The sequence below is a fragment of the Peromyscus leucopus genome, chromosome 3, assembly GCF_004664715.2.
Source record: "Peromyscus leucopus breed LL Stock chromosome 3, UCI_PerLeu_2.1, whole genome shotgun sequence".
In the NCBI taxonomy this organism is placed as follows: Eukaryota; Metazoa; Chordata; class Mammalia; order Rodentia; family Cricetidae; genus Peromyscus; species Peromyscus leucopus.
In genome coordinates this window covers 3183450-3200681 of record NC_051065.1, presented here as the reverse complement: position 1 = coordinate 3200681, position 17232 = coordinate 3183450, and the positions used below count along the sequence as shown (strand labels likewise).

At 38.3% G+C, this 17232-nt stretch overlaps 2 protein-coding genes across 2 annotated transcripts in view; both read left to right on the top strand.

The window, feature by feature from the left end:
• Window positions 1-1741: 1741 nt before the first annotated feature.
• On the top strand, window positions 1742-16305 carry LOC114695617 (hyaluronidase PH-20-like). The gene is made up of 4 exons (XM_028873015.2): window positions 1742-1830; window positions 7115-8272; window positions 8724-8813; window positions 15549-16305. The coding sequence occupies exons 2-4, from the start codon at window positions 7313-7315 to the stop codon at window positions 16038-16040; spliced, it is 1542 nt and encodes a 513-aa protein (XP_028728848.1). The 5' UTR covers window positions 1742-1830; window positions 7115-7312; the 3' UTR covers window positions 16041-16305.
• LOC114695583 (hyaluronidase PH-20-like) overlaps window positions 1747-17232 on the top strand; it is a 44349-nt gene continuing 28863 nt past the window's right edge. The window contains exon 1 of the mRNA XM_028872958.2: window positions 1747-1830. The gene's annotated coding sequence lies outside the window, so the exon portion shown is untranslated. The remainder of the gene's footprint in view (window positions 1831-17232) is intronic.

Genomic DNA, 17232 nt, shown 5'->3' with positions numbered 1-17232 from the left:
ACAAAGGAAAAAACAAAACAAAACAAAACAAAACTAACAAACCTGCTAAAACAGAATCCAAAATATACAAGCAAAAGACCAATAAAATGGAAAAAAAAGCCCAAACAAAAAAATTTGAGACAATAAAGTCCACATAAATACTACTGAGTTTGTTTTATGTTGGCCATCTACTGTTGGGCATGGGGTCTACTCTGAAGTATGTTTAATATACCTAGTGAGATTCCACTGAAGAAAACTACGTTTTCCTTTTCGAGTACCAATTGGAGATAGCTTCTCAGCTAGGGGCAGAAGCCCATCTCCATTTCCCCTTCTCAGTACCTGGACCCTGTCTGTCTTTAACATGTGTGGGCCCTGTGCATGCTGCAAGTGTCTGTGAATTCATACGTGCATCAGTCTTGTATCTGGAGGACATTGTTTTCTTGAGGTCATCCATCCCCTCTGGCTCCATTTCCTCTTCCTCATAGTTCCCCGACCCTGGAGGGGAGAAATTTTTGACGGAGACATCCCATTTACGACTGGGTGTTCCAAAGCCTCTAACTTTCTACAGTCCAGTTGTGGACCTTCCCATCTTCTGCAAGAAGAAGCTTCTCTGATGATGGCTGTGTAATTGGTAAAGATCTTTTCGCACTCTGTATCCTGCCACTTTGCCAGAAGGATGATATTCTTTGTCATATAGAAAAGGATGTTTTAATTTCATTCATGGTACTGTCTTATACATAGAAGAGGTTGGGAACAGGAGACACTATTACAATAGAAAAAATTTAAATTTATTGAGCACTTTCTATGTATTAGGTATAAGAGAGGAAAAATAAATATTCTTCTATATTCTTTTTAGGTTCCGTATCTAGGAACTGAATTGACAGATGACAGATTAAATGAAGAAAAACAGGTAAGGTGCGCTATTTCTCTGGCCAATTCCAGAGTCTTGATTTTCTAATGTAAATATTTTAGAATTGGATGGCCTTGTCAGGGGAATAGCTAAGTTATTTCATGTTATATGAGTCACCCGATGTATCATATATTTGGCAAAAAATATAATAAATGTATGTTAGAAGAACTTTATCAAGAATTTGAGGTACAGCCTGTGAAGCCAACCACAAAGTTTTAATTGCAATATAGTCTTGCTTTATGACCTAAGAAAAGTCAAGTTTATATTCAATAAAAGAGAAAAATGACCATGTCATCTTCTGATCAAGGAACAGACTAGAGGTTTACTAGACGTTTTCCTAGGCATGAAGATTTCACCAGGAGGAACGGTAGGGGGAAGTTACTCTCTGGTAAAAAATGCTACCCAGTTTTAGTCAGCCCTCTCAACAGTAGTTCTACCAAATGCTCACATTGACAGGGATAAAAGCTAATTACATAATTGTTCATACTACCTACATGTTGAAATCACTATCAGAATGGTTAGTTAATATAATATGGGCTTGGGTTGTGCCATTTTGTGCACATGTCTGAAAGCTGAAAAACTGAGAAAAAATAGTTACCAGTCAGGCTCCCAAGGAAAGGATAAAAATAGGAAACTTTTGTTTAAAAAGAAGTTCCTCCTCTAAAGAATGGAGAATATGGAAGTAGGAGGAAATGGGCGGAAATAAGTATCATGATCTGTGATCTTGGGAGAATCTGTCTACTTTGTGATGTCATCTACTTCTAGGACTTTGGAATTAACTGTGAAATTCCAACTATGAGGTCACTTACAGTCTTTCCATTGCTAGCCCTTAGGAGTTCTGGTGTAGTTTTGGTTGGCCATGGTTTACGTGAATTAAGTTTTTAAAATTATGATGGAGAAGCAGATTGTGAATAGGTGCTTCTGAGGTTCTTTCCAGCAAGGTAACAGTACATGCTTTTCTCTTTCTTTCTTTCTTTCTTTCTTTCTTTCTTTCTTTCTTTCTTTCTTTCTTTCTTTCTTCTTTCTTTCTTTCTTTCTTTTTCTCTTTCTTTCTTTCTTTCCTTCCTTCTTTCTTTCTTTTTCTTTCTTTCCTTTTCTTTCTTTCTTTTTCTTTCTCAAACTCAGTATTCACTTGTGTGGGTTAAAGCAATGAAAAGAATTGTCACTCAATGGAGGTTATACTTCTCAAACTTATGATATGCTCCTAGTATATTACTTAGTTGTTATAAGTTGCAACTGGTAGCATCAAATTATCCATTTTACAGTCCATTTAACTTAGGAACTCAAGATTTAGAGACACTGTTAATTATAAGGTTTCCTAGAGCTGACTTGGAAAGTTTTTATTTACATCTCATAATTGAAGTATAGTTTTATAAAGACCAATGTAATACTTTTGAACATTTGAGTTCAATTAGTTGTTTTTATTTAAACTTATTTTTATATTTAGATGTTATGTCCTACTTGTTCCAATCATTGATACTGTTATAGGACAGAAAAATCATGTGAATACCACAAACGCTTTTGAAGCAAGTGGTTTATCCACATTGAAAAAATGAGTTCTTTAGACAAATTCAATCCATAAAGAATACCAAAGCTGAGGAATGCTCTCAGTTGCTAAAATCACCTCACTGTCATAATGCCAGCATGGTTATTTGAATTTGTATTTAGTCCGTTCACCAAACACGCAGACAATGAACAAAGAGTGGGATTTGCCAAGGGCAGAAGGCAGGTTTATAAAATCAAGTGGAGTATCTTCAGGGCAAGGTGAGGCTTGGAGGATTCCCTCAGGTGTGGTGGTAACCTCCAGAAATGTAGTTATGTTACAATTAGTGGATGTTGAAAGAATTTGGTCAAAATGTGAATGTGAGGCAGAATCAGTTGCCTCTCATACCCTAGCCCAACATGGTTTGAAACACCACAGCAATTATATGTCCATTTGTGATTGGAATATCAGAAGAGCTGAAAAATCCACAGGTTTCCATACTATTATCAGCATGACAGACTTTAAAAGGACAGATGAGTCAGAGCAAGAAAAGCAGTTTCCTCTCCACTAAGTGTGCATGCTCCAGGGACAGCTTTGCTCTAATTGTCCATACTCTACAGGCAGAGCTCTGGGAGGCTGATGTAGTAAAAGCATCGTGCCTTTTGCTGGCTCTAATGTCTCCAAAATGTCCGCTGTCATCTGTGGAGTAAGCCTTTTATCTCAGGCAATGGCAACCCATTCTGCTAGAACCAAAGCAGAAGAAAGAAACCTTATTTTGTTCCTGAAGTTCTGATTTGGGGATCATGATGATTTGAACTGACAGGTAAATAGGAGCAAAGAACATTATTCAATATTTTTTTCACATACACAGGAAGCATCATAGGACAAGTAAAGAAACATGTACTATGGTTTACTATTGCTGTCAAGAGACACCATGACCACGGCAACGCTTAGAAAGAAAACATTTGAGAGAGGTTCTGTTACAGTTTCAGAATTCCAGTCCATTATCATCAGGATGGGGAGGACGATGGCTGGCAGGCAGATGTGGTGCTGGAACTGAAAGCCCTACATTTTGACTCAGAGGAAACAGGAATTTGACTTACTGTCACACTGAGGGATGCTTGAGAAAAGAAACCTCAAAGTCAGGCCCCACAGTGACAGGACTTCTTCCAACAAGGTCACACCTCCTAATAGTGCCACTTGCTTTGGGGGCCTTTTTCTTTCAAACCACCACAAAACCGTAGAGCAGTGGTTTTCAACCTTCCTAAGGCTGTCACCCTTTAATACAGTTCCTTATGTTGTGGTGGCCCCCAATCATAAAATTGTTTTTGTTGCTGTTTCATAACTGTAAGCTTGCTAGTGTTATGAACCATAATCTAAATATTTCTTTTGGAGATAGAAGTTTGCCAAAGGGATTCAGAATTATTGCTCTAAAGAAATAGCTATGACCAAGATCCTAATAGGCTTTTAAAGCAAAGAATAATTATGTGGACTAAGTGAGAACTTCTGGAGGAAGTAATGAGTGAGGACATGACCTGGAGACATATGTAGAAGCCAGTTGACAGTATGGGGTGTGCAGTAAGTTTGTCAGCACTGACTTATTTTCACAGCCACTCATTGTCCAGTTATGAGATGTGTTCTTAGTACAAGAAGGCAATCCTCTATACGATGGTATTTTGCTCTGGGATGGATCAGAAAGCTCTTCTCTCCTAAATATTTGATTAATCCTTATTAGCTTAAAATGCCATATCACTGTGTTTTATGGTGGTGTATTACTAATTTCTTCACAGTCATTATCCTAAGAGCTTTATATACATCCTTATAATATCATAAGGGACCTATGCATATAGTTCTTTGTAATCCACATTTTGTAGTTAAAGATGAAAGGGGAAAAAATCTCTAAAATGAGGCAAAGTTATATGTCTAGGCAAGCTGACTTTGAGACTGAGTCAGACTGTATGCCTGTTGGTCCTATGTAGAAAATTCAGTTGTTTAGTGCATTATGGATATTATAGACATTAGTTAAGGAAAACTCAGATAGGTAAGCATTATTTTCTGGTTGTTGAAGAGATTAAACTGAAGACAATAAATAACAATTAATTAGAGATTGGTCTTTTTTTTAAAAAAAAGATTTATTTATTAATTAATTATGTATACAGTGTTCTGCCTCCATGTATCCCTGCAGGTCAGAGGAGGGCACCAGATCTCATTACAGATGGTTGTGAGCCACCATGTGTTTGCTAGGGTTGAACTCAGGACGTCTGGAAGAGCAGCCACAGAGCTCTTCAGTTCTCAGCCATCTCTCCAGCCCAAGAGTGGCCTCTCGAAAGATTCAAATTTAAATGTTTCAGGTTCAAAAGATTTCTCATATCAAACTAGTTCATACAATCTGATATACGTCTATCAAGGTGATTTATATCACTATACTTGGTACATAAACAAATCAAGATGTAACTACGACATTGTTGTACATAAGTTGTGGTTTCCAGCCTTAGTTCCTGGTTCTTTTTTTTTTCCCCTCTGGTACAAGAACTAATTTTTCTAAATTTTGCTTTTGAATGGGTCATACACTCTCTCTCATAGCGAGACGTAGGACTCCTTTTTCCAAAGGTGTTGTTCCATACCGAGTATGGTGGGAGGGGTTCCTAAAAGAGACCAAGGGGTGTGGCAGGGCTTGACACCAGTTTACAGGTATTAGCTCTTTCCTATCTTGTCTTGTCTTATTTTATACAGTTATCAATGCTTCCTTCTGTCATGCCTATGCAATAAAGTCACTGTGGAAACCTGAAAGCACAGAATTTGGGTGTTCTCAGGTTACAGCTCATGTGAGGATTCCTGGATGGAGTTTCACCTGGGGAAGGGTGCAACCTTGTCCTGCTTCTTTCACATTTGACCCGATGCATCTTTCCACTCGTCCTTTGCAGCATCTATGATGACAATCTGCTAAACCTGTTTCCTAGAGTTCTGTGTTTACGGAAATTAATGAAATCCAAAGAGAGGACCATGGGAAACTTAGTGTATAGCCAGTTGATAAAAATCATCACTTTTTGATGGCCTCCTGATGTGGGGAAGAGGAATTCCATAAGGAGCTGTCAGCCCATGAGCTATATCTCTATGAAGATAGTGTCAGACTGGATTTGAGGATACTTAATTGGTGTCTTTTGTAAAATTCATTATTTATAGATAAAGAGAAACCTCCACACTTTTTAAGCTCACAGGAATCTTCTGTGCTGGATACATGAGAAGAGAGAGTAACAGATATATATTTTTTTTTCCTGACACAGGATAACATAAAGAGTGCCCATGTGATTACACCCTTATTATTTGCCCTGCCCTTCCGGTACCTCCCACTCTACCCCATTCCACCCTAGCTTATCCTTACTCTACTTCAATCGACTTCAGTTATTATTTCTTTTATACATGTCCATTACAGCTACGAAACTGAATTTGTGCTGGGTAGATGACTGATAGTTGTGACTTTCAAATTTGAAAACAGTGCTAGGTGTAGGACTAACCATCACTTTCTTAGATCACTATGTATGTAATGAGTCTTCATTGTGCCTTCATAATATTTAAGCTGCGCTCTTACTGGCCTTCTAGTTAGATTCATCCAGAAGTGTTCTCAGGTTCAGGGGCTGATTGAACAACACTCCTGTGGAAGAAGTTACTCCACTGTCCTATTGTCTATCAACATGAGACAAATGATATTCATTGAGGGTAAAACAACAGCAAATTTGTTAGCAATCTCTTGTTGACAAGATTAAGGGACAATTTAATTAATGCAGAACTTTCTTCATTTTTTAATCTCTGGTTCTGACCTTAGACCATTTTATTGCTGTTACACTTCAGTTTGTCAGCGGTCAGAATGACAACACAGTCTTGTTTTTGAAACAGCCTTTAAAGACCAGAATTCCTATCTTATTTTTATTTAATAAGACTAGAGGCAATCAATATATAATAGTTTGTTAATTTTAATAGTTAGAGGACATCACTGTAAAATTTGATTTAGCAGAATTCTCAAACTTACATTGAATTACTACCTGTGGAAAAAAGTGACTTTTCCTTTCTTTCATACTGTTCTCTACAGGAAAAATACAAATAAAGTGGGAAGAAAGACCAAGTTGCAAGCAGGGATGGTTGTACACAAATAATCACACGTATTTGGGAGGCTGAGGCAGAAGGATTATGAGTTCTAGGATATCCAGGGAAACTTAGTACATGATCCAATCAATAAGTCAACAAACAAATTACTGAAGATATAACTCATTTCAGTGTTTGCCTAGCATGTGCAAGGTCTTAGGTTCAGTTATAAATACCACTCTCACATTCACACACACACATGCAAGAATCACAAAAATGAAAAAGAAATCAAATTCTGCGACATGTTTTCAAAATTTGGCAGATCATGACAGAGTGGTTTTTCACAACCAATACATACAAATTTATATACCTGCAACTGGTATTTTTCTAAAGTATTCATAGATATAGCATCTTATATACCTGGGAATAAAATAAGAAAAATAGTTACATTCAGTTCTTTTTGGGATCAGGAATGATTTTTGAAGATTAAGTGCTGACTGTTACAGAATTTGTTATCAAACAGAGAAAAACATCTTATTGCTTTAAATAATTTAAATAAAGTCTTCCATCTTTTAAAATTGATTTAAACTCCATACATAAAATTGGACTTGGTAAAACTCTCATTATGGCTACAGTGAATTCCATATTTGTCCTTTTTTCAGTTCTGGATGATTGAACTTGCTGCAAAACATTCCTGAAACGTGACACAAGAAGAACAATCTTCAATAGAAAGCAGCCACCCTACTGTCGTCTCTCAGGGTGACCACATGTAACTCTCTTCCTCATCATTTGCATCAAATACTGGACAAACCTAAGTGTGCAACAAGAAATAAGTGTTTACACAGTAACTGCTCTCTCCAATGGGAGGGTTGAGGTTTAAGCACCTCTATTGGGGGAGCTTTGTTGAGTCTGGGGGAACATTCCAGTCAGTGTTAATAATCTTCCTTCTGATTCCATGCTCCTTGACTGTGGTGGATTATAGGGCGGCGCCAATTTTGCCAAATGAGACTTTCCTTTGGATCTGGAATGTCCCAACTGAAGCTTGTATTGGAGCATTTAATCACTCAATAGATTTGAGCCTCTTCCCTTTAATCGGAAGTCCCCGAAAAACTGCCACAGGGCAGCCTGTTACACTGTTTTATGTTGATCGACTTGGCCTCTACCCTCACATAGATACAAAAATGGTAGAACATCATGGAGGAATACCTCAGCTGGGGAATTTGCAAGATCATCTGGCCAAAGCTAGGACTGACATTGAGCATTACATCCCAACAGACAGTTTAGGCTTAGCTGTCATTGACTGGGAAGAATGGAGGCCCACCTGGTTGAGAAACTGGAGACCCAAGGATATCTACAGGAATAAGTCTATTGACTTGGTTCAGACAAATAATGCAGGAATTAGTATCTCAGATGCCACCAAGAGAGCCAAAGTGGAATTTGAAGAGGCAGGAAAAAGGTTCATGGAAGAGACTTTAAAACTGGGGAAATCGGTTCGACCAAAAAACTTATGGGGTTATTATCTGTTTCCTGATTGTTATAACAATAAGTTTCAAAACCCAAATTATGATGGGAAATGCCCTGATGTGGAAAAGCAAAGAAATGATGATCTTAACTGGATGTGGAGAGAAAGCACTGGCCTTTATCCATCTGTCTATTTGAAGAGAGACTTGAAGTCGAATCGACAAGCAACACTCTATGTCCGCTTCCGAGTCGTGGAATCTATCAGAGTGTCCAAAGTTCGGAATGAAAGGGATCCTGTCCCGATTTTTGTCTATATCCGTGTTGTTTTTACTGATAACACTACTGAATACCTTCTGGAGGTAAACAAATGGTGCACAGCATCTCTGACCTAGCGTTCACAAATAATGCTTACTGGAAATTAGTGCTGTTTTTAAAGGACATGTAATTCAGTTGCATATGTCACATAGGAATACACACAGGGCTAATTCTATGTTCTCCAAAAGAGTTACAATTACTACATTTTTAATGCTTATTGCAATCATCCGACCTGTTAGCAGCCACGGAGAATCATAAAATAGACACAATATTTTAACTATTTTATTTATATTTTATGGATATTTTCAGCAGAAATAATTACAACAATACCCTCTTTTTAAATAGTAAAGGAATGCCACAGTAAAAAGATTTAAAGAGTATAGAAATGTTTAAAGTGTTATTGTTGGTTCAGCATGCGTAGTTTGTTGGTATGTTGTCCCATGTAAATGTTTCTATGTTTCCCTCCTTGCTAATTCTTTCTGTTACCTTTGCCAGGAGGACCTTGTGAATACAATTGGTGAAATTGTTGCTCTGGGTCCCGCTGGGATTATAGTATGGGATGCTATGAGTTTAGCACAACGTGCGGTAAGTTGAATTGGTAGGAAATAGAAAATCGTTCTATCCTCAATGTTTCTGAAGACTTGGTGTTAAGGAAATTAGTCCTATGCCTGGCAAGCAGTAGATGCTCAGCATTGGCTGAAACATGTTGTGTTGCATCTTTTATTATGAAGTAGAAAATGTTGTACTTGTCTCCCAGTAAGGAATGAGACATTCAGTGAGTTCACTGAAGTTCTCTAGACTCCGTGGTTTGTAAATAACAAAACTAGGACTACCGTTTCAGCTTTCTGACATGATGTTCTGTGTCAGACAACAGGTATCTATGATTTATTTATTTCCACATATCAAGTATTTATTCCCATTTCCCCAATACTATTGAATAAAAGTGTGTGTGTATATGTATATCTGAATGTAAACATTGTTAACATGTAGCTGCATATGCCATGGATATTAACATTTAGACGGGATAGCAAAATGCTTAATTTAAAACTATTAAGAATAGATGTATTTCACAGTCCTCTGACCCTCTCTGCCCATTTTATGTGACTTTATTATTTTTAGTTTGATCAATAGAAAGTGACTAACAGAAAATGCAGTCAGGTACAGGTATATGTATTGCTGTAAAATCTTTGAGTCATAGAAAACTATCTTAAAATTATAATCTTCCAAGGTATATTCCAAGTTCTTGTGGTTGTTCTTCCAAAATTCTAAATGCCTTTCTCAAGGATATTAATTTGGTCATGAGTCCATTTATGATTTCTATGTACTACCTTCTTAAAATTAAAAGAATTGAGAGCTCCACCTTTCCTCTGAGGAGGGATCAATCAGGCATTCACAGTGAGTAGGTTGGGAGGGTCACTCTTCAGTGTCACATTTGTTTTTATTGTCATTTTAATTTTAGCTGCCCATTGTTTTACCAATCCCCCTAAAGATCTGCCATATGATTCACTCAGGGACAGACTTCAATGTCACTATTTTCCATTTTAGGTACGGCCTTGACATTGTTCCCTATAGACCCTTTTCTTTAGATTTCCACTTCTTCCCCCAAGTCACAGTCTTTTTAGTGTTATCATTACCCCTCTTTTATTTCGTGTCACTTGTTTTTATTTTTTTATTTTATTTTATTTTATAATACTATTCAGTTCTACATAACAGCCACAGATTCCCTTGTTCTCCCCCTTCCTGCCCCCCTCCCCTTCCCCCCAGCCCCCCCCCCCCATTCCCACCACCTCCAGATCAAGGCCACCCCCGAGGACTGGGATCGACCTGATAGACTCAGTCCAGGCAGGTCCAGTCCCCTCCTCCCAGATTGAGCCAAGCGTCCCTGTATAAGTCCCAGGTTTCAAACAGCTAGCTCATGCAGTGAGCCCAGGGCCTGGTACCACTGCCTAGATGCTTCCCAAACAGATCAGGCCAATCAACTGTCTCACCTATTCAGAGGGCCTGATCCAGTTGGGGGCGCCTCAGCCTTTGGTTCATAGTTCATGTGTTTCCATTCATTTGGCTATTTGTCCCTGTGCTTTATCCAACCTTGGTTTCAACAATTCTCGCTCATATAAACCCTCCTCTTTCTCGCTAATTAGACTCGCAGCACTCCACCCGGGACCTAGCTGTGGATGTCTGCATCCAGATTCCTCAGTCCTTGGATGGGGTTTTGGCACAACTATTAGGGTGTTTGGCCACCCCATCACCAGAGTAGGTCAGTCTCGGCTGTCTCTCGGTCATTGCCAGCAGTCTTTTGTGGGAGTATCTTTGTGGATTTCTGCGGGCCTCTTTAGCACTTTGTTTCTTCCTTTTCTCATGTGGTCTTCATTTACCATGGTCTCCTATTCCTTGGCTCAGCCGTTAAAGGCTAGGGTCACAACCAAAAATATTTTGTGTCACTTGTGATTAGTATTGTTATGGATCACTTGTTCTATTTCCTCAGGTTCACTGACAAAATGGTAAATGCAAGTATAGTGGTGTGTGTGTGTGTGTGTGTGTGTGTGTGTGTGCGCGCGTGCGCACGCATGCATAGAAACAGAGGCAAGATCTCATCTTCCTTAATTGTTCTCTACCTTATCTGGAATTCAGCAGTTTACCTATACTGTCTGGCCAGCCATCCCTAAGGATTCTCTTGTCTCCACCTCCCCATTGAGGGGCTTTAAACACAAATGACCCTGTGCCTGCCTTTTTGAAGAAGGTTTGGGGATCAAATTCAGACAATTGTGTTTGCACAGAAAGTATTTTACAGACCAAGCCATTTCCCACGTCAGCTCCTATCCCACTGTCCTGATAGTTATTTTTTTTTCACTTGCTATAACTTTCCATAAAAAGTGTCAAGTAAGCCATTTCCTATCACTTCACTTTATCCACCCAGCGGTGTGAAGAAGCCAGCTCTATCAGTTCTGCATTATGAAACTTGATTTTTTTTAATATTCAGGAATTTGTGAGCCAGTTGTAAAACACAGTCATTATTAAAACTAAAGACTAGAAAGACAATAAGATAAATTTTGTTAAAATCCCAAATAACTAATTCTCAAAATATGCAAGCTGTTTCATTTCGTGTGCATCTTAATGCCTCAGCTTGTGCATATCTGTAGTATCTGCATGGGGGGAACACTTCACATGATCATACTATACAATAGTGTGCTCAGCTCCCAACTCTGTGTTTACTTTTATTGATTGGTAATTGAAGTTGGCCATTGTAGGTATAATTATACAGTATCTCTTAGATTGCCAGTTCAAATCTTTCTGTAGTGTACAAATAAAATGACTATCAAATCATCCTCATTTCTCTAGTCTGAATTTTGTCTAACCCTTGTCTCTGTCTTCATCTGACTGGTTGTTGATTGAGGGTCCTTTCTTTCCTCTTTTCTTTTTTCCTTCCTTCCTTCCTTCCTTCCTTCCTTCCTTCCTTAATGTGTGCATTCTTTTTTATTATTTATTTTTCATTTTATATACCAACCACTGTTCTCCCTCCCTCTCCTTATCCTGCTCTCCCCCCACCCTGGTCTTCCCATTCCACCCCCATCCACTCTTCACAGGAGGTAAGGCCTCCCTTGGGTATTCAATACAGGCTGGCATACCAAGTTGGGGCAGGACCAAGCCCCTCCCCACTGCATCAAGGCTGAGTAAGGCATCCCACCATAGGGAATGGGCTCTAAAAAGCCAGTTCATGTACTTCAGATGAGTCCTGGTCCCCTTGCCAGGGGACCCACAAACAGATCAAGCCATACAAGTGTCACCCTCATTCAGAGGGCCTAGTGCATTCCCATGTAGACTTCCCAGCTGTCAGTACAGAGTCCATGAGCTCCCACTAGCTTGGACCAGCTGTTTATGTGGTTATTCCTATTATGATCCTGATCCCCCCTTGCTCCTATAATCCCTTCTCCCTCTCTTCAACTGAACTCCGGGATATTGGCCAAGTGCTTGCCTGTGGGTCTTTGAATCTTCTTTTATCTGTCACTGGATGTAGGTTCTATGATGACAATTAGGGTAGTCACCAATCTAAGTACAGGGAAAGGTTAGTTCAAGCACCTTCCACACCATTGCTATGAGTCTTAGTTGGGGACATCCTTGTGGGTTCCTGGGGATTTCCCTAGCACCATATTTCTCCCTAACCTCATAATGGCTCCCTCTGTCAAGATATCTCTCATTGCTCTCACTCTTTGTTCCTCCTCCAACTCAGCCATCTTGAACTCTTATATTCCCACCCCCATGCCCTGTCCTCTACTTCCTCCTCCCTTTTCCCCTTCCTGGGGTGATCCATACCTGTTCCTCTTAGGGTCCTCCTCTTTACCTAGCTTCTCTAGCATTGTGGGTTGTAGCCTGGCTATCCTTCACTTTGTGTCTAATATTCATTGATGACTGAGTACATATCATGTTTGTCATCACTTCTACCTTCTAGAAGTTTGGGGCTTTTTAAGGTCCTATCTCACCACCCCAAACTGAGGTATCGGTGTCCCATGGGTCCATAGCACCCTTTGGTGAGAGAGGTCTGGTTGTAGTTGATACTCTGGAGGTCTCCAAAAATTGTACCTTCCGAAGAGTTGAGCCTTTAACTGGGCAACTCTCTGTGAAGCGATACCTTTCTCCCTGGGTATGCTCCAAACCCCGCTTCCTATCAGTCCCCCAAGTACCAAATCTGTTTGTGGCAACAGGTATCAAAGACTGTTGGGGTCCAACCCCTTGATAGCCTTTTCCCAGGGTCCGTGGAAGAATCTACAATCAGCTGATAATCTAATCTTTGATGATAATAAATAAATCTACGTACACAAAACTCTTTAGTTCATTCACTTTATTCTTCTGAGTCAGTTCTTTCCCTACACAGCTTCTTTTCTGCTCTCATACTTAGCTCCTTTCTTGCCTGATTTCTCTCTACATTTATCCTTAAGTTCTATCTTAATTCTCCCATCTAGTTCTTTCCCATCTACTTCTTTTCCATCTAGTTCTTCCTCATCTTGTTCTTCCTCATACAGGTCTTCCTCATCTTGTTCTTCCCCATCTTCCATCTCATTCTTGTAGTTCTCTTTCTCTTCTTTCCTTCCTCTCTTCCCAGTCCAGTTTAAATATACATACAGTCAGCAGTTCTCTGGCTCCATTGTTTTCTGCTTGGATGGGGCAAGTCTGCTTGGTAGCTAGGCAATCTGCATCACAGCTTGATGTACCTGGTATGTAAAAGCCCTTTAGTTCTAGTTCTGAGTTAATTTTTAAAAAGAGTTCTAGAGTTGGAGATGGCCCTTGGAAGAGATGAGAGTTAAGCTTAATTAGCACATCCACCTGGCCTTCTCTAACTGATAGTCTGGATGTTATCTATCTGTGGTCTGTACTTAGAAAGTCTAGGAAGTATCTCAGATAAAATACTTACATCTGGAGATGGACCTGGCTGGATGTTGCTAATGGTGATAATTATAGAAAGGTCTGAAGTTAGGGGTCTGGCTGTGTGACTGCTGTTAGCACAGTAGGGAGATGTTATCCAAATACTTTAATTGTATAGGAGAAATTGTGCCCAATGAATGATCAAACACACTGTTCTAGGAATGGGAAAGTGACAATAGCACATGAGAAATTCATTGCAGGAAATGACTAATATTCAAAAGCCAGTATCACCAAGACTCCTTAACACTTGGCTTTATCCTCTGGAAGAGTTCTCAACTCTTTTAGGTAATAGCTTTGGCCATAGTCAACTGAATTCCTACTTCATATTTCTGCAGTTTGTAGCAAGGTCATATATCTTTTCTTCTGCTATAGAGTTAGTAGTAGTGACTCATTGATTTTATTTACTTATTTATTTATATTATAATTACAATATAATTGTATGTCTGTCTTCCCTGTCCTTCCTCCAAATGCTCCCAAATACCCCTCCCTACTCTTCTTCAAATTAATGACCTCTTCTCCATTAATTGTTATTACATACTTATATGTATATAGATATATATCCCTAAATATAATCCACTCAGGCCATATAATGTTACTTGTATGTATGTTTTCAGACTCCCATGTAGCATATGCTGGTTAGCTATTAATTTCTATGCAGCTGAGTATAACCTTGAACTCTTAATCCTTTGGATTCTCTTGGGATTACTGGAGTGTGCCACCATAGTCTACTGTACAGATACAATTTTTCTTACACTTTTGTCTCACAGACTTTGCCTATGTTATCTATGAACAAAGTTGGAAATGTTTATATACTTACAAGATCTTGTTTTATTATATTGAGCCCTCTTAAACAACTCAAGATTGTCTTCCCTTGTCAACCAAAATTTTCCAATCATATCTATAGTCTCCTTTATTGTAAACTTACATAGTCTCAGGTTCTGGGGACTGGAGGGCAGATACTTTTGCCAGGCAATTCCTGACACAATAAGAAATTTCAACACAAGGAAAATATCAAGTGTAGATTCAAGTCAGAGCTTCGAAGATTTCCTGCAGTTTTTCCAATGTGTTACCACAGTCAATCCATTCAGTAGAACTGTTGATCATGAGAGAACAAGACTGTCTTCAATTTGTTTTAAAGGCCAACATCCAAGTTTTAGAACACAATACTGTTAAGATGGATCATTTCTGCTCCTTATCATTCTTGTCTACAGTTAGTCTAAGGACTGTCATTATACACATGTTTGACTATGTATCATTTGAGCCATCAGTTTTGGAACTATATTTAGTGATGTTTAAACTTATCTGACAAATGGAATTCTTGTTACATTTTTTTCTGTGATTTCTTGAGTGTTAATGGAAGAAATGGTAGGTCCCATATATATCTTATCATTCATATTATCTTCACAATAAGCCCATGAGGTAAGGCTCCAAAATCATTCCTACTTTAAGATTGATGAAACAGAAACATAACCAAGATACTTAATTTTTATGATGTGATATTAAACTAAGATTTAGAAAGCTTGAGACATATTAAACTAAGATTTAGAAAGCTTGCAATATCTTAGATTGGCAGACATGGTAATTAATGAAAGTGGTACTCCTATCGGGCAAGATAGCTTCAAAGCCCATCATCTAACAGCTATAATACCCCATTCTATTGATTAATTCATGAAGGATTGGGGAAGATGAAGACTAGGATAGTTAAGTCCCATCTAAACAATTCTTCAATGACCTGATAAACTTACAGATTACAAAATTAGTTGGAATAACCTTGCTTGTTAAAGTGAAACAGAGTTATTTCTTACCACTTGTTTGGTTTGGTGCTTCTTTCTTCTTTAAGAGTTACTATAGTTCATGCTTGAAGTTGTGCCTTGTCATGTTGACTGCCTTATTATTTTACAGCCAGGTTGCCCAATCCTACATAATTACCTCAAGACAACCCTGAATCCATATATAATCAACGTTACCCTAGCAGCCAAAATGTGCAGCCAAACACTTTGTGAGGGAAAAGGTGCGTGTTCAAGGAAAAATGAAAGTTCAGATGTATATCTTCACTTGAACCCAAGTCATTTAAGTATTGAATTAACGAACAATGCAAAGTATGAAATCCGTGGCAACCCCACAGTTGGAGACCTGGAGTATTTTTACAAACATTTTCAATGCAGCTGCTTTACCAACATGAACTGTAAGGAAAACTCTGAAATAGAAGACATAGAAGATGTTAATGTGTGCACAGGCGACAATGTTTGTATAAAGGCCGAAGTAGTTGACCTAGCATCCTACCTCCTACCTGGCAAAAGCCTTCTCTTTCTGATAGCACTCATGCACATACTGAATCATCTGCCAGAAGATATTTTTCTTTTTCTGGGGAAGATGCTCATTGGTGCTCCTTAGTTCTCTCTACCCACAGCATTTGTTGTACTTTTTAAAAGTGGGCCTCAGTCATTTGAAAATGTAAGATGGGATTCTATTTTGAAAAAGTAATTCTATTTTAATAATCAAGATTCTATTTTTGAGTTTCAAAGGCAAAGTATCTATTCTTCTACCAAAGACTGATTACAAGCAAGGCTCTGCTGCATTTGAATTTATATTCTTTTTAAACCATAGGTTTGGTTTAAAGAGAATGAAGACTGAATAAAATAAAATTACTATAAATTAATGTCATCTTAGTAGTCTGTCATTGCTTAAAAAATGATCAAGCAAGTAATAAGATGAAAACTTCTGCTGTTTAAAATGGAATGCCTCAAGTGTGCTAGTCTGTCCATTTATAGAACTATGGTTTTTAGCTACTTCATGTTGAAAAGTTTTTATAACTGTTTTGTGGAAAGCTCAACTTTAAAACTGATAATTCTGTTTTGGTATATAATTTAGTATATTTTCAGAATTTACTTTTATAAAGTACTCTAATTTCCTTCTCATTCCTGATTGTCAAGTTTAATTTGCATACCTGAGGTGACTTATTTCACCAATCATTCACCCACTTTATAGAGTATTTATGGAGTGTTATCACTCAGAACTGCTGGGATGATATTAGTGAATTAACTTCCAAATGTTGTTTTCCAGTTAATGAGAAGTGTTGCCTTGCCAACTGCAGTTCTGCAGTTCGCATTCATCTGATAGCAGAAGTGATAGCTGAAATGGCGTCTCATGTCTTATCAATTTCTTTCTTAAATAGTAATTCAGTGTTTGTATTCAGTCTTACTGAATCTAAATGAAGTAGTGTATTTTTTCTATCAGTGAGCTTGCTATGTATTTGAAGATGAAAGAAATGCATGTTGACAAGACAACAGAGTGCATTTTCCATGTTGTGACAAATTTAAGGTGCTCTGATGTGCAAAGAAGAATTTGGTGTTGTCTAAGTTTCCTGAAGGAGATTATGTCAAATTGCTTTAGAAGGTTAGTAGTTACTGTACAAAAGAGAAAGAACTTCAGAAAGAGGAGGCATGAAATACACTGTCAAGTGTTGTGAAAAGCAAATGACTAAATGACTAACTTTCGTGACCCACACTGTGAATTTGGGACTTTACATGGCAGATACTCCTACTTCTTTAAGTGTGCTCCATTTCCTTGACTCACACATAACGAC